The sequence below is a fragment of the Heteronotia binoei genome, chromosome 1, assembly GCF_032191835.1.
Source record: "Heteronotia binoei isolate CCM8104 ecotype False Entrance Well chromosome 1, APGP_CSIRO_Hbin_v1, whole genome shotgun sequence".
NCBI classification, from domain to species: Eukaryota; Metazoa; Chordata; class Lepidosauria; order Squamata; family Gekkonidae; genus Heteronotia; species Heteronotia binoei.
Genome location: NC_083223.1, coordinates 138,966,843 through 138,993,810, shown reverse-complemented (window position 1 = coordinate 138,993,810; position 26,968 = coordinate 138,966,843). Strand labels below are relative to the sequence as shown.

Below are 26,968 nucleotides of genomic sequence, written 5' to 3'. Positions count from 1 at the left end.
GGGCATCTTGCAAGAGGTCGTCCAGATGTTTCCTGAGGACTGTAGTGGCCAGCAATCTAGTTTGCAAATGCCTCGTGGATTAATTAAACTCCACATAAGTCAAAGGGCATTTTGAATTATTTCTGGAAGGCAGTACATCCCAGTAAGTAGTACTGTGGTTTACTCAATTTCATCTGGAGTGTTCAATATCAACTGAAATTCCTGAGAAGACATTAAAGGCAGTACCTACCTAATTCACAGTAAAATAAATTAAAGCCCAAATGCATATTGTAACTATCTTCAAGACTGACATAAGAATGTCTGAAAACTTTGACAACTTAGAATTCCATTAGTAAAAATGGGTGTAGGAGCATCACAGCCATGCAACCTAATGGACCAACACTGCCATCCTAAGCAAAGCTACACTCCAAGTCCATTGAAGTCAATGAGCTCAGCATACAACTCTGCTTAAGATGGCAACACATGAAACACTCAGACAACACAAGAAACAATGAATATTTATTTAAACAGGATACAACTGGGCCTCACATGCAAAATTCTAAAGGCAAATCCACACAACTAATCTGTTCTTGTCCAGTTTTAAACACACACACACACAAAACCTCAACAAAGCGCCATTGACTTGGCACATGGCTTATCACAATAGCCTGCCACAAGCACACCTGCAATTTGCTGTGGAGCAAGTAGGACAGCTAAGCAGAGAATCATTGTCTTCTTGCTAAGTAGGCTTCATTTTGTGTCTGTGAAAATTGTCATCTCTTCTTCAGTAATGCTGCTTCGAAAGAACACATTTTATTTTATTAGATTTTTATCTCCTCTGTCTCCAAAGAGCATGTTAGCATTCATGGTTAGGCTGACAGAGAGTGACTATTGCAAGTCAATCAGTCAGCTCAATGACAGAGTATGAATCTATCACTGTATAAAGTTTATGTATACAGATATCATACTGATTTGGTTCACACTTACCAATCCACAGACACTGATTGCTTGAGCACTTTCACCTTTCCTTCTCTTTCCTTGCACACTTCAATTTCCTCCATGACTTCCAGCTTCAACAAAATACACAGTGCCCTATTACATCCAAATTCCACAAATTATAGATCGATTCCACAGTTGCTGTTGCTCCACCCCCAGGCTTCTGCTTCTGCCACATCAAGCGATTGGTTCTCCACCAGTTGCTGTGCAGCTGCATTTTGATTTGCGGCTCCCTCCAATTTACCTCACATCTACCTGATCTTGTTTTTTAGCAATCAAGTAGATGAAAAGGAAATTGGAGAGAGCTGTGGGTCAAAATGTGGCTGTGCAACTGATGAGAAATTGATCGCCTGATCCAACAAAAGCAGAAGCCCGGGGGCAGAGCAACAGCAACTGTGAAATCGTTCAAAGTTTGTGCAAATCTGTACTATCCTCTAAATCTAAACTGAAAGCTCAGTTGAGATTGGGTTCCACAGATTATCACTGTTCTGTAGTTGTAGCTTTATGGAATTTGTTCCTCTTTCTTAACAAAATGGATGGTGCTGCCATCCAACACACACAGTTACAAAGAAATGAAGGGACAATGACAGACCTTCTGTGTTACCTATTTGTCTTTCCAAATCTGCTGCTTCATCTGGCGTTGCACGGGGTAGGACTCCAGGATCACTGAAGCTAGTACGTAGCAAGGTTCCCATCACAAAAAAGAACAGAACTGCGCCTACTGCAGGAATAGCAGGTGTAATCTGATCTGATAAATACGGACAACTGCAAAATAGGAAATAAAAAATAAATGTAATACTTTCTGTAATATAATACCATAAAAGTCAGTTCCTTTACTTGAACTACTGGGACGAGGGGAGCTACTGCATTGCACAAATGTAAATCCCACAATTCCTCATGATAATCACAAAAGCTTCTATAGCTTTTAAGTGAACAAAAGATTGTTTTAAATTCTGTTCCAGCTAATAATGTATTAGAGGACTGATTTTTCCCACCTGAAACACATAAACAGCATAGATCCAGCTTTATTACATGAATATCTGATTTTATATAATTTGATATTAATTCATGTAGCATAATTCCCTGTAACCAAGGAGAAATCAGAAGCAGGTCCAGGTTACCCTTCCCACACTTATCTTGTGTGGTCAAAGAGGTGCTGGCTGTATTCAGAAATGAAAAACTTAAATCTGGATCTGGATTCCTGACTCGTAGACAAGAAAACACAATAGCTTGTGTCATGAACACAATGGATAGGAAGTCTTTAGTTCCCAAGCTGTTCTGAAGAAGATGGATGGGAAGGGCATGCATGAGTCTGAGGACTTCCAAGGCTTGCTCTTGTAATGACATGACAAGATCATTGTCACTATGTCTGAATTGTTCAAATAAATGTGTTCAAATAAATGTGGGTGGAGATTTAACCCAACAAGAATTTTTTTTTTGCTTCCTTACAGTTTTGCGCCATTTTGCTTAAAAGGAGAGACATTAAAGCAGAATATTTACATATATTAAAATGATGGATTACTACATGCAACAATCTTTAAGAAGATACCATTGAAGTTTTATTAATGGCATATTCTTGTTTTCATGTACTTGTTTTCATGTACTTGTTTTCATGTATTGTTATATATGTTTATATATATGTTTAAACCGGTACCCCATTTTATTTCTCAGTCTTTTTTCCTGAAGATACAAACCATAAATCCTGCATTCACAAAATATGCATTGTCTACAGAGGTGATCTTGGTCAAATATAAAAGCACTTTTCCATTAAGCATATCTTATTATCAGATTTAAAATATAATCATTGAGTTCAAAGAAAAGAACATCCTTAGTGTTTTATATTTCATGACACACCTGCACAGAAAGAAGATATGGATTCTGAACGGCAGGGCTTTTTCTACCAAAAAAGCCCATCAGGAACTCATTTGCATATTAGGCCACACCCCCTGATGGCACTATTGCTGCACACAGGGGTTTTTTGGTAGAAAAAGCCCAGCAGGGATTCATTTGCATTTTAGGCCACACCCCGTAACACCAAGCCATCTGGAACTGTGTTCTTGTGCATTCCTGCTCAAAAAAAGCACTGCTGAACAGTATTCCTGCTGAATAAATTTAGACAGTGTTATTTATGATTGGATTTTATATTATCCTGGTTCATACGAGTTTTGTAAAGGCTTGCCATTCCCTAAGTCCAGGTGGGAGATCCCCCAGTTTTGCAGGCTCCTCCCCGCTGCCACCCAGCTGGCTGGTGGGGGGAAGCCCTGTCCCAGTAGCCTCCATGTGTCTTTAGATCTCAGGCAAGTTCAGAAGCTTGCAACTCCTTCTGTTTTGGAAGGTGTGTGTGTGCCTTTAGAGCTCAGTGAAATGGAAGCTGTGGGAGGGGGTGATCAGAAAGAGCCGTGTGTGTGTGTGTGTGTGTGTGTGTATGTGTGTGAGGGAGGGAGGGGGGGGAGAGAGAGAGAGTACGAGAACCCAATCCCTCTGTTCATTTTGCATTCCTTTCAGAAGCTTTTTGCATAGCAAAAGGGATAGTAAAGAGTTAGCTAAAACCTGAGTATGGTATAGAGGAAAACTTCACCCCCTAGACCTCTCTCTCTGTAAATTGGTTGAAATACAGCAGACCGTTACATTCAGCAATTCTGGTGAGTAAAGCTATCTATACCATTGCCCCAGGGAGATCACAAAAGTGTGGGCATGCCAACTGTTTATTTTGGCTGCTTTGTCTGTATGTGTGTGAGTTCACTTTCATTTTAATGGAAGTGAAGCTTCTGTGGAACTATTTGAATGCAAAAAGAGGAGGAGGAAATGAAGACTTATTCAGGGGTACTGCTTTATTTTTATTTGCTTGTTTTCAGGCAATGGGAAAGTCTCCCAGCTCCACCTCAATGTCCCCAGATATTTCCTGAGTTGGACCTCACAACCGTGGTTTTGTAATAATGCTTAAATTATCAAAATTGTGCAACAATTTCTGTCTTATTTTGTGAATGTCAGGATTCATTAGCATACCTGCAAATCTTTGTACAGGTTGAAAGGGTGTGGAATGAAGTTACCATATCCAGTGATTCACTATAACAATTTTCCCTCATAAATAATCACAGGAATGTATATTTAATCCTGAACCAATTCACTATGGAACCAAATGAGCAGAGATTTCATTTCACAAGCTTTGCTCTAAAATAATTTACTGAAAATATTTTTGCAAGGTAGCTCTAAATAACATTTACACACTTAAATTTCCACATTAAAACAGCTAACTCATAAAAAGGTAGTACCTAATTTAAAAGGAAGCATTTAATAATAGTACAGCAAATCTAAGCAGACAACTGTCTTCCAGTATAAGAATGATTTGCATCCTTTCTCTCAAAGAACAAGAAGAAACAATTAGGAGGGTATTCTATGGCCCTAAGGCAGCTGCTGTACCTTATACCCAACATTCTTACTTTCCGTAGCAAAGCAAAAGGAATAAGCTCTGATCCACTGTCAACAACTCATATTGAGAGATACTGGCTCTATATTGTACGGATCCCAGGCCATGATGGGTTATATAATAAGCAAACACTCCCCCAATAAATTCATCCCCCTCCCCCAAAAAATGGCAGCCAATGTAGATGCTCTATTGCATATGTGATCCCACATTAACAAGGTTAAGAGCAAGGCTTTTGTTGAGCAGGAACACACAGGAATGCAGTTCCAGCTGGCTTGGCATCAGGGGGTGTGGCCTAATATGCAAATGAGTTCCTGCTTTTTCGACTAAAAAAGTCCTGGTTAAGAGAATGAGAACATTCCTATCACTGGTTGAACCAAATGTCTCCCTCGTTTGCATTTTTAGAGCTAAACCTGTACCTTCGTTCAGTTAGCATTACCATGATTTTAAGCACAGTTTGCAAAGTTCAAACCCTGGTCTCCAATTATGGTTTATAGTTACCATGTTTAGCTTTAAATTGATGTGATGCTACATCATGGCCAACAGTGAAAAGGAGATATAAATTTGCATGGGAGGGAGTGGCAGGACATGAACTCATAGGGCATGTTCTCAATCTCTTTGCTTAAACATGTTTAAGACACTGATAAACTATCTACCACCAAGCCTAAAAGCAAAAGAGACTGTGGAGTTATATCTAGTTTTTCTCAATAGAAAAAGAAAACTTTGAAAAACTTCTCCATTAATATTTTATACATGTATAAGTGTCATTTTCTTTAATATGTGTTCTTGTTCTTGTCAATGTCATTTGACAATGTATTTGACAGAAGTCTGTCTTAACTATTTTAACTACAAAGTTGAATGGACCTCATTTCAAACCATTTTATACAAGATCACCTGCTCAAATTGAAGAGTTATAGAACTAAACAGTTTGTTTGTTTAAACCACTTCTCCAAGCCAAGTCATTCAGCAGCTTGGAGAATCAGCCCTGTATCCAGAACATTTTGGTTGGTGGGGCCCAAGAGTTAAAAAAAATGGTGGAGGGGCCGAAGGGCTTGGCTGCTTCTCTCTTCCCCTCACTGTGGTGTGTTCTATCTCCCCCTCGCTGCCCCCCTCTCTGCCACTCTCCTGTATGGGTGTGAAGCCAGCCACCCCCGTCAGGAAACCTTACTGAGCCTTTATCACCTGGACTTGGGTGAAGAAGGGCAGGTGGGGGGGGGAGACTGGCTGGTCTGACAAACTCCCCTGCGTCATAAAGGCAGGGCTGACCAAGGACTTCTTTGGCGGGACTCTGGGATACCTGAGCAGCTGCAAAGCTGTGCTGCTGTTGACCATCTCTGGAAGGGGGACCCTTCTGAGTAGGTTGGATGTAAGCTGTGGATCTGGCGGGCAGGAGGGCGGGGACCCAAGTGTGCATAGGTAACGTTGCTTCTGACCCTGGCGGGATGCACCGGAAGCCAGGCAATGTGAAGGAGAAGCAATACACTGAGGGCGAGGGTGTTCATTAGAGGAACCACAGTAATTTAATGAGACCAATTATTGGCAATTAATGACAACAATTATTATACTCTGTTAGGGAGGAGGAGTGCCCTGGGCAGGAGCAAGGAGGAGTGCTGTGCCTGGGGCGACAGTGCTGCCTCCAATAGAGGGGCCTGATAGATGGAAGGGGAGTTTAAATAGAGTGGCCAGATCCCCCAGGCACCCCTGTAGCTACAAGCTTGTGGAGAATGCATTTAAACTGGCTTCCTTTCCACCTCCATCTCCCCATCTATTCTCCTTCCTTCCTCTCCCATCTTGTGGGGCTCAAACATCTGAAGTTTATTATATGTGGCTCTTGCATTAAGCAAGTTTGGAAAATTAATCTAATATGGCTGGGTTGTACAGCTGCTGAAGAGACATAATGCTCAAGCCTTATGACCTAAACAGGCCTAAGAAATCAGATACTTGGTATGGCCCTGTAAACTTTGAAAGTATGTAAACCCCTTTAAAAGGATGCTGAGTTTTATAGAAAAACAAAAGGCATGGAAGTAAAGCAGTACAGCAAGGACTCTAACACAGAAAGGATTAGTTGCAAGTGTTCATTAGAGGAACCACAGTAATTTAATGAGACCAATTATTGCTGATTAATGACGACAATTATAATACTCTGTTAGGGACATACAGCCAATAAGAAAGAAGTGCTCAACAAAGAAGTGCTCAGCTTTAGAGTTTTACATAACTCTAAAGGACACTAACAGCATAGAACTATAACTACTTTTGTCAACTACAAAAAAATCTATTATTCTAAACAAACAAAAAAGCATAACAGAATGTACATGATTTTAGGACCATGGAGTATCTTATTTTAAGTACAATTGCTGTTGCTTTTCTGTTTCTTTGGGTTTTTAGTAGATTTGATTAAAACTCAGTTTACTTTAAGGTATTTATTGCTTTAACAGAAAAGGGTTTACAATTGGGGTAATGTACAAGAAAGAGGGAAACTGGCTAGTAGAAATGGTTATAGCAGACTTCACTTTTAAAAAAAGACATTATCTTTATTAAAACAAAGAAAATAACATGAATTGCCCCATAGGATAGCTTTGAAGGCATCCCATACCATTGGGATTTCTACTTCTCCATTATCATTACCTTTGAAGAAATTTGTAATTACTTGTGACAGTTTGTCTCTGTAATGTTCTCATTAAAATAGCCTTAGGCAATTTCCAATTAAATTGTTTAGGAGTTGTGTCTAATTTATTCATAGTGCATTCCACATATGTGTGATCTGACCACACAAAAGGGCCAATTTCTACTTCTTGAATAAAGTTTATTGATGAGAAAAAGCAAAAGACATAATCTATTCTTGTATGTTTTAAATCATGGGGGGGAAATATGTGTAATCGTGTTCATCTGCATAAAGTTTATGCCATAATTCAGGGGTGTCGAATTCATTTGTCATGAGGGCCAAATCTGACATAAATGTGACTTTGTTGGGTTGGGCCATCAGGAAAAACATAAAATGGCTGGGCACTGCGAGCTTTGCAAGCCTGCACAACCCCTGTGAACAAATACCTGCCTTCCCTTCCAGCAAGGGCTATGGCAGCCAGTGCACTGACTGAATTAGCTGTAAAGCACAGGCACCATTCCAGCCACAGAGCATGGATTCTGTTCCCAGGAACTGCCATTCCACTCTGTCATTCCAGTCCCAAAATGCTTCTGCTACTCTCAGGGGCTTTCATTCCACTCTGTGACCTGTCTCCCCAGCCCCAGAGCACTGAGCTTATTCCCAGGAGCTGTCATTCCACTCTGCAACCTGTCACTCCAGTGCCAGAGCACAGAGCATGGCTTCATGGGACAGACAGACACACAAACACACAATGCAGCCAAAACAAAACAATGAATCCCAAATACAGTTTGCAAGCCCAACCAGCCTCTCTGAAACAAATACCTGCCTTCCCTTTAGGCAACAAACGTGCAAAAATACAAATGTGCTAAAACCTAATGAAGATCCAAAGAGGTGGGGGGTGTTTGGAATTGGCTGGAAAGCATAGGTACCAGCATGCTCAGTGTCTCCAGCCACACATAGCCAGCAGCAAGGGGGCAGAAAGAGAGCACACAGAAGCACACAGAAGAGGGGCAGCTAGGCAGACAGGCAGGCAGCCTGTGGCTGATGCCAAAAGAAAAGGGGAGGGTGTGCACCTGAGACTCTCTGCAAAAATGCTCCTGAGAAGCCGGCTAACATTAAACACAGGAGGAGAGGTGGCAGCACCGAGATTTAAGGGTACATACTTGGTTGGGCAGGAGAGAGACTTCACCCACCCACCAGGAAGAGTCATTGCTCCACCACCACCACCACCACCCCTCCCCGCAAACACCAAGCAACTTTCGTCGCCCCTAGGGTGACCATAATGTCTGAAGGCCAGCCAGGGGGCCGGCGCAGCGGCACGCCGAAGCAGCCTGTCACTAATAAGACAGGTCGAGATGCAGGACAGGAACCTGGAAGTGACCGACAGGCTGCTTCAGCGTGCCGCTGCGCCGGCCCCCTGGGCCCCACAATGATGGGACCGATGCCACAGGGACGGGCTCGAAACACTCTATAACCCCTGAAAAGAACAGCAGTCTAGCTCGCTTCCCCCGAGCCCTGCCGCCATAAGCCTCGAGGGGGCTCATTTTGCGGCATCTCCCGGCGGGAGGGTGGCACCCGCACGGGACACATATCAAATGAAAGAGGGGGCGCAGGGCTATCAGAAACAGCCGGCGGAGGGAGTCGGGAGACCACTCCACTGGGGGATCCACACCCCGAAAGTGATGAAGGTGGCGCAGATAGAGCCAACAGAGCCAACAGGACAAAATAAATAGGCTGATTTATGCAGCACAGTTGAGAAAGTGCCTTATCCCATATACTGATGAAGTAAATACAGGATCTGAGAACAAAATTGCACTAGAAGACACAAACACAAAGCTCCCTTACACTGAATCAGTGCTTGGGTCCACCAAAGTCAGTATTGTCTACTCCAGTCACAAACACAAAGCTCCCTTACACTGAATCAGTGCTTGGGTCCACCAAAGTCAGTATTGTCACATAAGAGAAGCCCTGTTGGATCAGGCCAGTGGCCCATCCAGTCCAACACTCTGCGTCACATAAGAACATAAGAGAAGCCCTGTTGGATCAGGCCAGTGGCCCATCCAGTCCAACACTCTGTGTCACACTTAAGAACATAAGAGAAGCCCTGTTGGATCAGGCCAGTGGCCCATCCAGTCCAACACTCTGCGTCACATAAGAACATAAGAGAAGCCCTGTTGGATCAGGCCAGTGGCCCATCCAGTCCAACACTCTGCGTCACATAAGAACATAAGAGAAGCCCAGTTGGATCAGGCCAGTGGCCCATCCAGTCCAACACTCTGTGTCACATAAGAACATAAGAGAAGCCCAGTTGGATCAGGCCAGTGGCCCATCCAGTCCAACACTCTGTGTCACATAAGAACATAAGGAGGGAGGGAGGGAGGGAGGGAGGGAGGGAGGGAAGGGAGGAAGGAAGGAAGGAAGGAAGGAAGGAAGGAAGGAAGGAAGGAAGGAAGGAAGGAAGGAAGGAAGGAAGGAAGGAAGGAAGGGAGAAAGGGAGGGAGAAAGGGAGGGAGGGAGGGAGGGAAGAAGGGAAGAAAGAAAGGAAGGAGGGAGGGAGGGAAGGAAGGGAGGGAGGGAGGGAGGGAAGGAAGGAAGGAAGGAGGGAAGGAAGGAGGGAAGGAAGGAAGGAAGGAAGGAAGGAAGGAAGGAAGGAAGGAAGGAAGGAAGGAAGGAAGGAAGGAAGGAAGGAGGGAGGGAGGGAGGGAAGAAAGGAAGGCCACCCCCTCCCGCCAGCCCCCCCCGCTTTCGGCCCCCTTACCTACGGCGGCGGCGAGTCCAGCGGCGGCGGCGAGTCTGGCGGCGGCGGCGAGGCCTTTCCGACGCCCTCCCGGGCGGAGGAGGACCGGGGGTGGGGGTTTAGAGCCCGGGGAAGCGTCGGAAAGGCCCGCGGTGGTCGCTGGAGGCCCTCCAGCGACCACCGCGGGCCTTTCCGACGCCCTCCTGGGCGGAGGAGGACCGGGGGTGGGGGTTTAGAGCCCGGGGAAGCGTCGGAAAGGCCCGCGGTGGTCGCTGGAGGCCCTCCAGCGACCACCGCGGGCCTTTCCGACGCCCTCCCGGGCGGAGGAGGACCGGGGGTAGGGGTTTAGAGCCCGGGGAAGCGTCGGAAAGGCCCGCGGTGGTCGCTGGAGGCCCTCCAGCGACCACCGCGGGCCTTTCCGACGCCCTCCCGGGCGGAGGACAACGGGGGGTGGGGGTTTAGAGCCCGGGGAAGCGTCGGAAAGGCCCGCGGTGGTCGCTGGAGAGCCTCCAGCGACCACCGCGGGCCTTTCCGACGCCCTCCCGGGCGGAGGAGGACCGGGGTGGGGGTTTAGAGCCCGGGGAAGCATCGGAAAGGCCTGCGGTGGTCGCTGGAGGCCCTCCAGCGACCAGCGCGGGCCTTTCCGACGCCCTCCCGGGCCTCCGCCGCCACTGCCGGGCCCCGTGCGCGGGCGGGGAAGGCGGCGAGTGAGGGAGGGAGCGTCCCTGCGCGTGCGCAGGGCGATCTGCGCACGCGCAGGGTCGCTCCCTCCCTCACTCGCCACCTTCCCCGCCCGGGCGCGCGGCCCCCGGCTCTCTGGCTGGCTAAACCGGGACCTCTTAATGGTCCCGGTATACCCAGCCCGGGAGCCGGGAATTGGGGGCCAGAACCGGGAAAGTCCCGGGAGACCGGGACGGTCTGGCCACCCTAGTCGCCCCTGCACTGACTGGAGTAGCTTGCTTTTCTGAGTCCCTGTCCATGGGTGTTTCCAGTTGGAGGGTTTTAAAAAAAAAAGAAAATATAAAACAAGCTTTATTTAATCATAAAGCATCTTAATAACAAAAGAAAAAAATAGTCAAAATAAGCGATATGACAATAACTATTGTACACAATACAATCAAGCTTATCATAAGGGTAACGTAGGTTAAATATAAGAATAGAAACAGCATAGATGTTGATGCAGTATCCTGTGAAAGGATCAATGGCCAGACTAAGGTACATATATAAGCCAGAAAGAAAATAAGCACGTTTTAGTAGTGGGGGGACCCAAGACAAAAGTGCAAAGGTAGAAAGATAATAATTAAAGACATAAGTAAAAGAAAAGAAATTTTTTTTTTTAAAGATGTAGAGCGGGGGGGGGGGGGAGAGAGGAAAAAGAAAATAATATAAGTTAAAAATGTAACCAGGAGCGATATGCCCTGTTCGATGGGAGATCATGTTGCGACATAATGTCCAAAACAGGAGCCCATGTGTAAACAAATTTATTATGGGGCCTGCCTGAGTAAGAGTGGGCATGGTCCACAACAGTCAAAATTTGCATGACAAATTGATCCCATATTTTGTGGAACCGCGCCTGCTGAGTTGGAGGTGAAGAAGATTTTGGAGAGTTTTTAACGAGGCAATCCCACTAGGTTCATTCCATGTGTATAGATGCTGTCCTTGAAAAAGTACATAAAGCTTGCCCAATGAAAGCAATCTCTATTTTTATTTTCATGGAGCTTGGCTGTGATCGGCTTCAAATGCTTATGGATGGCAATAGCTTCTTTTGGGAGGTCAGAATAAAGCTGGATTGCTTTATCTTCAAATTTCAGGAATCCTGGTGTCTTTGCCTCAGAGATGATTTTTTTTCCTGGTGTGAGCATCTGGTATACTGATAATGATGTCTCTAGGGCAGGGGTGACCAACGGTAGCTCTCCAGATGTTTCTTGGCTACAACTCCCATCAGCCCCAGCCAGCATGGCCAATGGCTGGGGCTGATTGGAGTTGTAGACAAAAAAACATCTGGAGAGCTACCGTTGGCCACCCCTGCTCTAGGGAACTACCCCCTCTCTAATGCCATGGAAAAAATGTGAGATTTTGATTTCAGATTCCACGGCTAGTAGGCAATCGTTCATAAAAATAGTTTTCCCCGTTTGGTTTCTTCCTGGATTTGTAATCCCAGTGCTAGAGCTTGTTCTGCCTTCTGTGCTGTTCGTGAAATAGGCAGTTTAATGTCTTCTGGCTGCTCACCTACAGAAGAAATTTTATCAAGAATTCCTTGCTCCCTGGACTGTATGTAGGGCATTAACTCAGAGTTCCCTTATTTATCGTCTCATTTCCCTGGTGTGATTGTGGTTGCTGCCATTTTGCCATTGCTCTAGGCAGTCATTCCATGTGATTTTGCAGGTGAAAGAAGGTCTTTGATGAACTTTGCTTTTTTCAGATTGTTGCTCAGTTTATTCCCCTCAGGTTTTGGCATATTTTGAAAGCTAGGAAGCAGGGAAGGGGGAAAGCTTCAGCAGAAAGCCTTTGCCATGATCCTCAGCAGTGTCACACACCCCAGAATTCACTTTTCATTGCCACTATCACTACAATAGAGTAGGCCTTAAAGTGAGCTCTAGCCTGTGCTCAGACTCTGCAAGAGTTTTCCTTCATGTTTGCTCTGTCTTTGTGTTAGGGTTGCCAAGTCCAGCTCAAGAAATATCTGGGGATTTGGAGATGGAGCCAGGAGAAAGGATGTGACAAGCATGAATGAACGCCTAAAGGAGTTCTGGCAATCACATTTAAAGTGACCATGCTCCTTTTAAATGCCTTCTTTCCATGGGAAATAATGGAGGATAGGGGCTTCTTCTTTGGGGGCTCACAGAATTGGACCCCCTGGTCCAATCTTTTTGAAACTTGGGGGGGGGGGTGTTTTGAGTAAGGGCACTGGATGCTATGCTGAAATTTTGGTGTATCTGTCTAAAAAAACAGCCCCTCTGGAGCCCCAGATACCCACGGATCAATTCTTCACTATACCCTATGAGAATCAATCTCCACAGGGTATAATGGAGTGTGCAGCAGCAATTCCCCCCCTCTGCTTTCTGATGACCCTAAAGTGGAGGGAGGGCCTCCAAACCGGGGGATCCTCTGCCCCCAACTGTTGATTGGCAACCCTACTTTGTGTCTAAGTGCCGTTGATTCTGAGTTATGAATTAATGTCCTCCAAAATGTCCTATTGTTAACAGACATTCTCAGGTCTTGCAAACTGAGGGCCATGTCTTTAGGTCTCCTAATTCTGAAGCAAACCAGGATGAAGGGGTGGAATGGCCACCAAGAAAAGACCACTTCCCACAAGGCAAGACTTACCTCACACAGGGCAGCCCCAAGTAAAGAGGCCTGGAGCTGCTGCTGCAGCCACCACAAACTGATGGCCCCCACCTTGTGTGATTTATGACAGATGGGAGCCAGTAGTCCCAGCCTGTGTGAGGTGAGAGCCACCACTACAATAAGTCAGCAGCTCTTGCTGAAGCAGCAGGAGTTGCCACCAGATGACAACCCTTATCAAATTGGTGGCTCCTCTCTGCCTTGCATGAGGAAGTAAAAGCTAACACCATGAAGTGGGCAGTGCGGAGCTGACAGCACTCACCATGTACAAAGTGGGTGGGTGGCCTGCTCTTTCTCCTTCCCTTCGTCGTAAGGGGGAGCACACTATCTCCAGGATTATTAATCTCCCAATCTAGTCCTGCAGGATGTGAACTGAGAACAAGCAGTCAGGTCACTTAGAACAATCATGTCTACTTCTGCTGCTTATGTGCCCTTCATTTTGCTGCAGGTTTCCTTTTATAACCATTTTTAGTTTTTGATTTATAAAGCACATTGCACCACAGAATGATAGCTTTTATATCATGTACTGGAAATTATTAGTTTTTGCATTACAAAAACACCTGGTTTACTCAACGCCTTACTCAAATTTAAATTACCTTTAAGACCATAAAACAGATTTTTAACCAATTCCGTAAAATTTTGAACACTGTTCTCATTGAATATTTTATTCAAATATCAGTTATTTTCATTAATAAGCATCTGCTATAATCTGTAAAATCAAAACTATGAATCGAGCCAAAATTTTTAAGGAGAACGGAATACTTATTTATTTATTTATTTTTATTTTTGCTGATTTCTAGTCCGCCCTTTCCCAGGTCAGGCTCAGGGCAGATTACAACATAATAAATAATTAAAATAACATCATAAAATAATTAAAACAGTTAGACCATTAAAATAAATTAAAATAAGGCAGCGCCAGTGTACAGATTTGTACATCCTTCACAGGTTAAACACAATGCGATCAGTGCAGGTCAATGCAGGGAGGCCAATTAGCTGGTGTGAGGAAGCCCGCCCGCCTCAGCCAAAAGCCTAGTGGAACAGCTCCGTTTTACAGGCCCTTCGGAATAGCAGTAAATCTGGAAGGGCCCGTATCTCCTTGGGGAGCTGATTCCACCAGGTTGGGGCCAGGGTCAAAAGAGCCCTGGCCCTTGTCGAGGCAAGCCGGATGTCCTTTGGGCCAGGGATGGTTGGTAGATGTTGACTGGCCAATCATAGAGGCCTCCGGGGCTCATATGGGGAGAGACAGTCCCGTAGGTATGTAGGTCCCTGGCCACGTAAGGCTTTAAAAGTTAATACTAAAACCTTGAAATGGATCCGGTACTCAATTGGTAGCCAGTGCAGGCTGAGCAGCAACCGCTGACTGCCTGCCCATACAGGCAGTTCAGTCAGCAATCGTGCTGCTGCATTCTGCACTCACTGGGGTTTCTGGATCAGTCCCAAGGGCAAGCCTGCGTAGAGTGAGTTACAGTAATCCAACCTGGAAGTGACCGTTGCATGGATCGCTGTGGCTAGGTCCCGGAGCCAGATAGGGTGCTAGTTACTTGACCTGCCGAAGATGGAAAAAGGCAGACCGTGCAACTACTGTGACCTGGGCCTCCATAGAAAGGGTGGCATCCAGCATCACTCCCAAACTCCTCACCTTCTGAGCTGGCACGAGAGGTGCACCATTCAGGGTGGGAAGTTGGATACCTGTTCTTAACTCACCACGGCTCAGACACAGCACCTCTGTCTTCGCTGGATTAAGCTTCAGCCGGCTCAACTGTAACCAACCAGCCACCACTTCCAGCGCCCTGGTCAGATGAATTGGGGCGGAGTCCGGCCGGCTGTCCATCAACAGATAGAGCTGGGTGTCATCTGCATACTGGTGACAACCCAGCTCAAAACCTCTGGCAATCATAAGAACATAAGAGAAGCCATGTTGGATCAGGCCAATGGCCCATCCAGTCCAACACTCTGTATCACAAAGTGGTCAAAATACACATACACACACACACTATGGCTAATAGCCACTGATGGACCTCTGCTCCATATTTTTACCCAATCCCCTCTTGAAGCTGGCCATGCCTGTAGCCGCCATCACCTCTTGTGGCAGTGAATTCCACGTGTTAATCACCCTTTGGGTGAAGAAGTACTTCCTTTTATTCATTTTAACCTGACTGCTCAGCAATTTCATCGAATGCCCACGAGTTCTTGTATTGTGAGAAAGGGAGAAAAGTACTTCTTTCTCTACTTTCTCCATCCCATGCATAATCTTGTAAACCTCTATCATGTCACCCCGCAGTCAGCGTTTTTCCAAGCTAAAGAGCCCCAAGCGTTTTAACCTTTCTTCATAGGGAAAGTGTTCCAACCCTTTAATCATTCTAGTTGCCCTTTTCTGCACTTTTTTGAGGTGCAATGACCAGAATTGTACACAGTACTCCAAAGGAGGCTGCACCATCGATTTATACAGGGGCATTATGATATTGGCTGATTTGTTTTCAATTCCCTTCCTAATAATTTGTCATAGATGGTTAATAGGAAATAGACACATAGTTTTGTAATATATTATTTATTATATAGTACATTTTCTCAATACATATAGTAAAATAACAAAAACAATATTTTTCATATTTGTAACTACATATGGTGCTTGTAGTTTTTTGATACCATGGTTCCCAGTACTGATTGATACTGGTGCTTAGGCCAGAACCTTGATGGGTTTAGGTTTGTAGGTACAAGAGTGAGCAGTGACACCCAGATTGCAAGATGTTTTGATGCGTTTATCCATTTCTTGAAGGACTGCATCAGTTGTTGAGCTAAAAAGTTTTGTAATATATTATTTATTATATAATACATTTTCTCAATACATATAGTAAAATAACAAAAACAACCTTTAATCATTCTAGCAGCCCTTTTCTGGACTTTTTCCAATGCTATAATATCCTTTTTGAGGTGCGGTGACCAGAATTGCACACAGTACTCCAAATGAGACCGCACTATCGATTTATACAGGGGCGGTCTCATTTGGAGTACTGTGTGCAATTCTGTGTGCAAATCTGGGCAAGGGGGCCATATAGATGTTAAATAGCATTTGCGAGCGAATAGCTCCCTGCGGAACGCCACATTCCAGTGGGCAACGCTGGGAGATCTGCTCGCCAATTGCCACCCTTTGTCCCTGACCACAGAGAAAGGAAGAAAACCACTGTAAGGCTATCCCCTGAACTCCAATGTCGGCAAGGTGGTGGGTCATAAGATCGTAATCGACCGTGTCAAACGCTGCTGTAAGATCTAAGAGCAACAGCAGTGCAGACCCGCCTTGATCAAGATACCTTCAAAGGTCATCCATGAGGGCTACCAAAGCAGTCTCTACTCCATGACCAGGACGGAAGCCAGACTGGAAGGAATCAAGAATAAATTGCAGAGGACACCATAGCTCTCTTTCTCAGACAGCTTAATTTATTCCTACATCTTAACAGCCAGGAAAAGCAGGTGTTAACATTAACAGCCATACAATCATCTCATCCATTTTAATAGAAGCTTTAAACATTTCCCACTTTCTTCCGATCTGAATAAGTGTAATCCATAGCAGCTTGTAATTTGTTGTTGTTCAGTCGCACAGTCAAGTCCAACTCTTTGAGACCCCATGGACAAAGTCACGCCAGGCCCTCCTGTCTTCCACCATCCTCCGAAGTCTGCTCAAATTCGTGTTTGTTACATCAGTAACACTGTCCAGTCATCTCATCTTTTGCCGTCCCTTTCTTCTTTTGCCTTCTGTCTTTCCTAGCATCAGGATCTTCTCCAGGGAGTGCTCTCTTCTCATTTGGTGGCCAAAGTATTTGAGCTTCAGCTTCAGCATCTGACCTTCTAGTAAACAGTCTGGGTTGATTTCCCTTAGGACTGACTGATTTGATCTTCTTGCAGTCCAAGGGACTCTCAAGAGTCTTCTCCAGCACCACATCTCAAAAGCATCTATTCTTCTGCGCTTGGCCTTCCTTATGGTCCAGCTCTCACAGCCATACATTACTACTGGGAATACTATCGCTTTGACTATACAGACTTTTGTTGGCAGGGTGATGTCTCTACTTTTTATTATACTGCCCAGGTTTGCCATAGCTGTCCCTCCAAGGAGCAAACATCTTTTAATTTCATGGCTACAGTCACCATCTGCAATGATCTTGGATCCCAGAAATGTGAAGTCTGTCACTACTTCTTGTCTTCCCCTTCTATCTTCCAAGGTGTGATGGGGTCAGATGCCATGATCTTAGTTTTTTTGATGTTAAGTTTCAAGCCTACTTTTGTGCTCTCCTCTTTCACCCTCAACAAGAGGTTCTTTAGGTCCTCCTCACTTTCTGCCATTAGAGTAGTGTCATCTGCATATCTGAGGTTGTTGATGTTTTTCCCGGCAATCTTAATTCCAGCGTGTGCTTCATCCAGGCCAGCATTTTGCATGATGTACTCTGCATATAAATTAAATAAGCAGGGTGACAATATACATTCTTGTCGAACTCCTTTTCCTATTCTAAACCAATCAGTTGTTCCATATCCCGTTCTGACAGTTGCTTCTTGACCCTTATACAGGTTTCTCAGGAGACATGTGAGGTGGTCTGGTACGCCCATCTCTTTAAGGACTTACCACAGTTTGTTGTGATCCACACAATCAAAGTCTTTATGTTTTAAAAGTTTTATTGGTTTTCTAGAAGGCTAGAGGTAATGGGTAAGAGGGAATAGAAAATTGTAGTTACAAATATGTCCTAATCTGCATGTAATATACTTTCTTAGAATACAGATCTGCATGTAATATACTTTCTTAGATTACAAATATTGTCACATATCTCTTAACTTTAAATCATCCACATCAAGATAATGTGTTTTGATACATTTATGTTGTAAGTCTTCTTGCTGAAGTATCTATTCAAGCTGACATTTCCAATAAAAGTGGTATTATAGTAAAAGATACTGGAGAAAGGAGATATAAATTCACACCAAAGAATCTTAAGAGTCTTAAGTATCTAGCCAGATATGCAGTTTCACCCAGTATTTTCTTGCTTCTTCCTTAGATTTCCCAGCCAACAACTGGGATAGATAGTCCAGCTCAGTCGTTTCCAGAATTTTCCCCCACCAAGTCCATTCTTGTGGGGATCTCCTGAAGTTTCCATCTCTGTGCCAAAAGAATCCTGGCCGCTGTGTTGATGTGCTCCAACAAATGTCTCATCTCTTTGGAATAATCATCGGAGTATATATTCAATAAAAATAGTTCTGGTTTAAATTGGATCTGTGTCTTCAGAATTTTCTGTAATAGTTCATGAACCATTTTCCAATAGTCTTTCACCACCCCACAAGTCCACCACATATGGTAAAAAGACCCCACATTTAGTACGTTTCCAACATTTGTTAGACATGTTAGTATACATCTTACACAATTTCTGTGGAGTTATATACTATCTATAAAACATACAGATTTTCTTTAAAGGTTACTGACTTAGTTAGTTTAATGTTGAATTTCCACAGCCTCTCCCATTCTTTTAACGTGATGTTATGCCCCAAGTTTTTCACCCATTGGACCATACAATCTTTTACTATCTCATCTTGCATCTTCATCTGTAATAAGTATGCATATAGTTTAGAGATTAGCTTTTCTTGAGGACCTAAAAAAGATTTTGTCAAATGGATATTGCTCTGTATTAAAGTCTGTTGTCTTGTCTTTGGCATATCTAGATTCAACTTGTGTTCTCAACCACCAACTTATTTTAATGTCCATGTTTTCCAACTCTTCCCTGGTTTTCAGTTGGTTATGACTTTTTAGCAGTTCTTCATATCTATAACTCTGGTTAGGTTTCAAAAGGTTTGGAGAAGTGAATGCTTCCACTGGAGATACTCATCTTGGAATTTTCTGGTAAATTCTTGGTTTTAGCCATGACCATGTATGATACAGAGATTTCTGGAATCAGTGATTTTTAAAGTAAGAATGTCCTTCTAATCTTTGATACCATAAATACGCATGCCAACCCAAATTAAGATCATGTCCCTCTAGCAACAACTGTCTCCTATCATTCAGTAGTATCCAGTCTCTTACCCATGAGAGTACAGAAGCTTTATAGTACAACTGCCAATCTGGGAGGCCCATGCCTACTCTCAATTCAGAGTCTTGCAATATCTTTAGCTTGATTCTTGGTTTTTTGCCAAATATAATTAGAAACCATCTTATTCAATTCTTGAAAAAATCCACTATTTAAGAGTATTGGAATAGTTTGGAATAAAAATAACAGTCTTGGCAAAACGTTCATCTTTATTGAGGCTATTCTTCCCATTAGGGATAAGTTCAAATCATGCCATTTTCCCAAATCTTTTAAAGTTTCTTTAAGTTATCATAGTTGTCCATCTTTAAGATGCTACATTTATTTGAAATGTGTACACCTAAGTATTTAATTCTTTTCTCATACAAAAAACCTGATTTTTGTTGGAGAAGTTGAATTTGTTCTATCATCATATTCTTCATCAGGAATTTTGTTTTATGATAGTTAGTCTTCAATCCTGCCCAGTGACCAAATTGGTTAATCTTATTTATCAAACAATCAATTAAATCTGCTGGTTGCTCTAATATAAAAACCAAATCATCCACAAAGGCTCTCAATTTGTATTGTTCACCTTTAATCACGGCACCCTTAATACTTGTATCTTCTCTTATTTGGTTGTTCAGTATCTCTAAACACAAAATAAAAAGGAGTAGTGACAGTGGGCAACCTTGTCTTGTACCCTTTTGAATATCAATTGCTTCTGTTAGTTCACCATTCACCATCACTCTTGCCCTTTATGAGGAATATATTGATTGTATTGTTCTCAAGAAATTATTACCACATTCCATTCCCTTCAATTGTTGTAACAAATTGCCAACGAACGTCATCAAAGGCCTTCTCTGCATCCAGACAGATTAATGCCAATTGTTTCTCTGGGTGGGTCTCATAGTATTCCATTATATTACATACTATTCTAACATTATCTTTCAAGTATCTTCTAGGAAGAAATCCTGCCTGGTCTTGGTGTATTGTGGACTGTAAGACCTTCTTCAGGCATTGTGCCAATATTGCTGCAAAAATTTTGTAATCCACATTTAAAAGAGAAATTGGCTGATAGTTTTTTATATCTTTCAAGTCTGCACCCTCCTTTGGAATCAAGGATATTGTAGCTTCTTGCCATGAAACTGGTATTTGAGCTTCCTCTTGAATCCTTTCAAGAAGACGTTTAAATGGCAACAGTAAAGGCTCCTCATAGGCTTTGCAGAACTCAGTAGGTAGGCCATCTGGGCCAGGAGCTTTGCCATTCTTTTGGGATGCCATTGCATCTCCCACTTCCCTTATCGTTATAGGTTCATTTAATTTTTTTTGTTATTCTTCTGTAAATTTGTTAACGTTATTTTGGTTAATATATTCTTCTAAGTCTACCTTTTGAACTTGTTTATCTTGTAAAATTGTTCCACAATTTGGCGTATCTCCTGTCTTTGAACTTTCTCTTTGTTATTTTCATATTTCAATAACGGTATTATTCTTTTGGCATTCTCTTTCTCATTCTATAAGCCAACCACCTTTCAGGTTTATTAGCATGTTCAAAAAAGTTTTGTCCATCAAATCTCAATTTTTTTCTCCGTCTCCTCTATAAGTAGTAAATTAAGTTGATGCTGTGTTTCTTTAACCTTATTTTGAAACTCCTGTCTTGTCGGTTGTGCTTTTAAATTCTTTTCAGCTTCTCCTGCTTGCAACATTAATTTTTGAAAATTTTCAATTCTTTCTTTTTCTTAGCACTGTATCTAATTGCAAGATCCCTAAAATATGCTTTAGCAGTAACCCAAACTACTTGTATCTTTACATCTTGAGTTATGTTCTGTTTAAAGTTGAGTTATGTTCTGTCGGCTGCATTTGATACGGTCGACCATCGGCTGCTGATCCACCGCCTCGCCGACATAGGGGTTAGGGAGTTGGCTCTACAATGGCTCTCCTCCTTCCTCATGGGTTGGGGAGAAAGGGTGGCGATTGGGGGTAACGATCCCAGAGGCGCACACTAGACTGTGGGGTGCCTCAGGGAGCAGTTCTCTCCCCGATGTTATTTAACATCTATATGCGCCCCCTTGCCCAGAGGTTTGGGCTGGGTTGTCAGCAATATGCAGATGACACCCAGCTCTATCTGCTAATGGACGGACGGCCCGCCTCCGCCCCAGGGAACCTAGACCGGGCTTTACGGGCTGTCGCAACGTGGCTTAGACTGAGTGGGCTGAAGTTAAACCCAGCAAAGACAGAGGTTCTCTATGTGGGTCGTGGCACTCCGGGGAAGGAAATATCTCTCCCAACCTTCCACGGTGCGCCACTAAAGGCAGCACAGCGGGTGAAGAGTCTGGGTGTTTTACTGGAGCCTTCACTATCAATGGAGGCCCAGATAACAGCCACTGCCAAGTCAGCATTCTTTCATCTGAGGCAGGCGAGGCAGTTGGCCCCTTTCCTAGAGCGTCAGGACCTAGCAATGGTGATCCATGCGACGGTCACCTCAAGATTGGACTACTGTAACGCCCTCCACATGGGGCTGCCTCTGTGCCGGACCCGGAAGTTACAACTAGGGCAGAACGCGGCGGCCAGACTGCTGCTTGGTCTCCCAAGATGGGAACATATACGGCTGGGGCTACGCGAACTGCACTGGCTACCGATTGTATACCGGGTCCAGTACAAAGTGCTGGTCATTACCTTTAAAGCCCTATATGGCCGAGGACCGGCCTACCTGAAGGACCGTACGAGCCCCAGAGAGCACTGAGGTCAGTACGAAAAAACAGATTGACTACCCCTGGGCCAAAAGAAATCAAACTCCAGAACACCCGCACACGGGCCTTTTCTTCTGCGGCCCCATATCTCTGGAATCAGCTCCCAGAGGAGGTGCGGGCCCTGCGGAACCTCGATCAGTTCCGCAGGGTCTGCAAGACCACCCTCTTTAAACTGGCGTTCCCGAATAGCTGAATTACGAGTGCACAACAAGAAAATCCGCCATTGATACCAACTGATAGATAGCGTCAATGACAATAATATGGTTAGATTAATTAATGTAACTTAGTTTAATGTAATCAGATTAATAATGGTTTTTAATTAATGTAACTTAGTTTAATGTAATCAGATTAATAATGGTTTTTAATTAATGTATTAACTGGTTTTTAAGATTAATTTAATGTGTATTAATGTAATGGTTTATTAATGTATTGTTGTTTTGTTGTTGTTAGCCGCCCTGAGCCTGCTTGGCGGGGGAGGGCGGGATACAAATAAAATTTTACTTACTTACTTACTTACTAAAGAAAGATTCCATTTCAACCTTGGATTCTTTAAGAAAGTCTTTATCTTTTAAAATAGAAGTATTTAACTTCCACGTTCTTCTCATTTGTATGCCTTTAAGTTTTACCATTACAGGACTATGGTCTGATATGACTCTTGTTTAAATTTCTGTCTCAACTAAATCTTTAACCAGGTTTGTGGAGAGCCAGCACATATCAATTCTTGACCACGTTTGGTGGCTGGCAGAGTAATATGTAAAGTCTTTAGAATTTGGGTATCTTGTTCTCCATACATCAACTAGGTCCAGTTCTTCTACAAGCTTCCAAATACTTGTTGGTAGTTGGGGACTTTTAATTTTAGTATATTTCTGTGTTTTTTTGTCCAATTGACTATCAGAGACTGCATTAAAGTCTCTTACTATCCAATATTCTGCACAGTCCAAATTTGAAAAAAATTCTCTTGGTGATCATTCGGGGCATAAATATTTTGCCAATAAGATTTTTTTATTGTCCACCATAACTTCCACTAATAGAATTCTTCCATCTTCAGAAGCATACTGTAATTGTGGATTAAATTTGTCCTTTGTGTAAATTGCCAATCCCTTTTTCTTTTTGTTCGTATCTGTTGCTGTAAACAAATAACCAAGTTTCTTATATTTCAAAAAGTGTTGATCTTTAGCCAAAATATGAGTTTCTTGTAAACAAATTATACCCATTTCCAGTTTTGTCAGATATCTAAAGGTCTTCCTCCTTTTTATAGAAGAATTGAGACCGTTCACATTAATAGAAATTATTGATGCAATTATGGATTTTTCTTATCACAATCTTTTTTGGTCTGGAATCTTGTCGGATATTTCCATGGTTCATTTGGATTCTCTTCATCTGAGCCTCCTTCTTCTTCCTCTCCATCTTCCTTCTTTTTCTTCCCCTTTTTTCTCCGCTCTCTCCAAAAAGTTTTGAGCTTTAAAGACAGAGTTTATCCTATATCTGTTCTTTTCATAGGTAAAAAGTAAGCCTTCCGGCATTAGCCATGTATAGGGTATTTCTCTTTCAGGCAAGGGGCACCAAAATTTCTCTTTCTCTCAAGAAGTTTGTCAGGGTTTGATATTCTCTTCTCTTTTGTCTGACTGGCCATGGCACCTCTCTCAAAATTTTCACCGTGTTTCCTGCTATCGTCACTGGTTTGCCTCTTGCTTGCTTCAAATTATTGTCTCTGGTCCTCCTTCTTGTAAGTTTCAAATGTATTTCACTAGGCAATTTATTCAGTCTCGTAAAACTTGATGTACTCGCTTAACTTGATCAAACTCTTTTCATCCTTTCAGGTGTCACCTGTAGAACTTCTGCCAAGGCCTAAATTAATATTTTCTGTAAATCTTTAGATTTTTCTTCTGGTACATTTTGAAACCTCAGCATATAGGCTGCTCTGTCTATTTCTAGCTGTAGGAGTCTGCTATCATGTATGTTCTGTTCTTTTCCCAGCTGTTCCACCTTTTGTGTGTTGTCCGTCACCTGTGCATCTAGTACCTTTAAGGCTTTTTTGGTCTCTGTTGTCTGTTGTCTGTTTTCTGTTCTCTTGAAGCTCTTGTTTGATCTCCGCCATCTGCTCTCCTATGTTATCTACTTTACCAGTCTGCTGTGCTATGGCAGTTAGTAGAGTATTTTGCATCTCTTTCATATCTCCCTGCATGGTTGTAAACTTTACTGGGCCAGACGAAGAGCTGGATGAGGGAATTGGTGGTTTACCATCTCGATTATCTTTTTTTTAATTATCTCTTTAAAGCCAGTAGCAGCTTTATTTTCCATCCTTATTAGTATATTTGCACTCACAGCCACAAACCTTGTGCAGTGCCTCTTCAGTAAACTGTTTTGGAACTCAATGTTCCTGTTTATATTAAGCTAGTATCTATCAGACAGTACCAATATTATACAGAGATCACAGTTTGCTAAAAAAAGAGAAAACAGCCTTCTTGCTTCTATTAACAATTTACCAAACCCAAAACAGTGATAGGATTTATATTAAACAAAACCTTCTTAGCACAACAATCTTTAGGACCACCTAGCCAAAACAGTTCAGCTCACTGAAACAGAAACAATTTGCTGTGATGTCTTTTCTAAAAAAAATAGTTCTCTGGAATCCAAGTCCTAGCAAGTTCATCCAACTGCTCCAAGTTATAAATTGTAATCCAGGGCTGGATGCCCCATTTGTATAATCCACAGGTAAAATCAGAATTTAAAAAGTAGAAAAAAAAGGATAAACAAAAATAAAGCAATCCAGATGTTCCCAAAATAAAAATGAAAAAATAAAAACTCCACAGAGGGTAAGGAAAAGAAGAAAAAAGGTGGAGAAAAATGGGTATAAAAAGGTAAAAAGTCAAGAGTATTCAAACCATATAAAAAAAAGGACCAAAATTAAAGGGTCATATCCATAACATCCACCATCAGGAATTTGTAATCCACTTAAAAGCTTTCACAGCTATTCTTCCATCAGTCAAGAATATAGCTGTATTTTATAATCCACTATACAAATACCAAAAGAGTTTAAATGTCTATTTAAAACCCACATAAACTGATTCAGAGTACTTCAGCATAAACTTCAAGCTCAAACCGTCCTTCTCATCCATATATGCTTGCAAATAACTTTCCAACAGCCAAGTCTTTCTCCCAGGAAAAAGTTTAAAATGGATCAATTCAATTCAGCCATTAAGTCTTTTCTAGCTTTAAAACTGGTGTGATTCATATTTCACAATCAAAGGCTTTAGCATAGTCAATGAAGCAGAAATAGACGTTTTTCTGATACTCCCATGCTTTCTCCATAATCCAGTGAATGTTGGCAATTTGATCTCTAGTTCCTCTACCTCTCCAAAACCCAGCTTGAACTTTTGGTAGTTCCTGATCTACATACTGATCGAGAACTACCTAGTTTGTAGGATCTTTAACTTGACCTTGCTGGCATGTGAAATGAGTGCAATGGTGCGATAGTTTGAACATTCCTTGGCATTACCCTTCTTTGGGATTGGAAAATAAACCGATCTTTTCCAATCCTGTAGCCACTGCTGTGTTTTCCAAATTTGTTGACATAATGTGTGCATCACTTTAACAGCATCATCTTTTAGGACTTTGAATAGCTCAACTGGGATACAGCTTGTAATATTCTATGTCAATTCAGACTAAGAACACCACTTTGCTTGTAGACCAAGAAAGGTCTTTATTGTAAAAAAAAAAAAATGCACACACTGATATATACTGTGATCAACAATTATATCATATTAATTAACAAACCAACTAAGTTTGGATAATGTCTTGGAACCCTAAAAATGATCTGCCTGGTTGCAAACAGAGATTCTCCTTGTTAGCAAAATATTCTATTTCTGTTAGAATTGCTCATCCTTCAGATAGTAAATGGGAAATGCAAACAATTATTTTACAAATGGTGTCAAATGTTTGAGATCCTAGCAGAATGCTTACTCTTCAGATCAACAGTTTTGTATAGCAGGAAATGGATAACATGTGCAGAAGATATACAAGTCATTTTAAGAGGCAAACATGCTCCAGGCCAAAAAACACACTGATCGTAACAATGAGACATATAATTGCCGGATGTTTCTATATACTAATCTGCAATCTCCAAGCCAAACTTTAAGAGTTTCATGTAATCTCAGTTTTGGAGATTATAACAGGACAAACTGAAACTGGAAGAACTCAACACAATGGAATGGAGTACGAAATATGGACAGTTCCTTCTTTCCTCCTGCAATTTTAATGTATTTTATTTTTATTTTATTAGATTCTTGGCAATGAACTTAAATACAATAATACAACCATAATTCTAATAAAATCCAATTAAAACACACACAGTTTTTGGCATAAAAATCCACAGCGCTGTTAGTAGATTCCACCAGAATTACATTACTGAAATGCCTGCAGGAATAACTCTGTTTTACATGCCTTGCGGAATCCAGACAAATCCCACAGGGATTTACATTTCTCATTTCTGTCTATAAGATTTTATTTATTTGATTTGATTTATATCCCGCCCTACCCCACCGAAGCGGGCTCAGGGCGGCTCACAGCATAAAAATTCTAACAATAAAATTCAGAATTAAAATACAATAGTAATTACATAGTTAAAACATTAATATCTATATATCAGTCCATCAGTGTGTCCATAAGATACATCAGTCCATAAGAACATAAGAGAAGTCATGTTGGATCAGGCCAATGGCCCATCCAGTCCAACACTCTGTGTCACAGAGTGGCCTATATATATATATATATATATGTGTGTGTGTGTGTGTGTGTGTGTATGTATGTATATGTATATATGTATACATGTATATATACACACACATATATATACACACACACATATATACACACTGTGGCTAACAGCTACTGATGGACCTCTGCTCCATATTTTTATCTAACCCCCTCTTGAAGCTGGCTATGTTCGTAACTGCTACCAACTCCTGTAGCAGTGAATTCCACATGTTAATCACCCTCTGGGTGAAGAAGTACCTCCTTTTATCCGTCCTAACCCGACTGCTCAGCAATTCCATCGAATGCCCACAAGTTCTTGTATTGTGAGAAAAGGAGAAAAGTACTTCTTTC

The 26,968-nt window shown here is 42.4% G+C and overlaps 1 protein-coding gene across 6 annotated transcripts in view; it reads right to left on the bottom strand.

The window, feature by feature from the left end:
* ZDHHC14 (zinc finger DHHC-type palmitoyltransferase 14) overlaps window positions 1-26,968 on the bottom strand; it is a 129,078-nt gene that overhangs the window by 66,446 nt on the left and 35,664 nt on the right. For 4 of the 6 annotated variants that reach the window (XM_060241360.1, XM_060241314.1, XM_060241332.1 and 1 more), the window contains exon 2: window positions 1,568-1,740. In XM_060241360.1, the coding sequence (XP_060097343.1) occupies window positions 1,568-1,740 (173 nt within the window). The remainder of the gene's footprint in view (window positions 1-1,567; window positions 1,741-26,968) is intronic. The other 2 variants (XM_060241322.1, XM_060241341.1) reach the window with 1 other exon arrangement.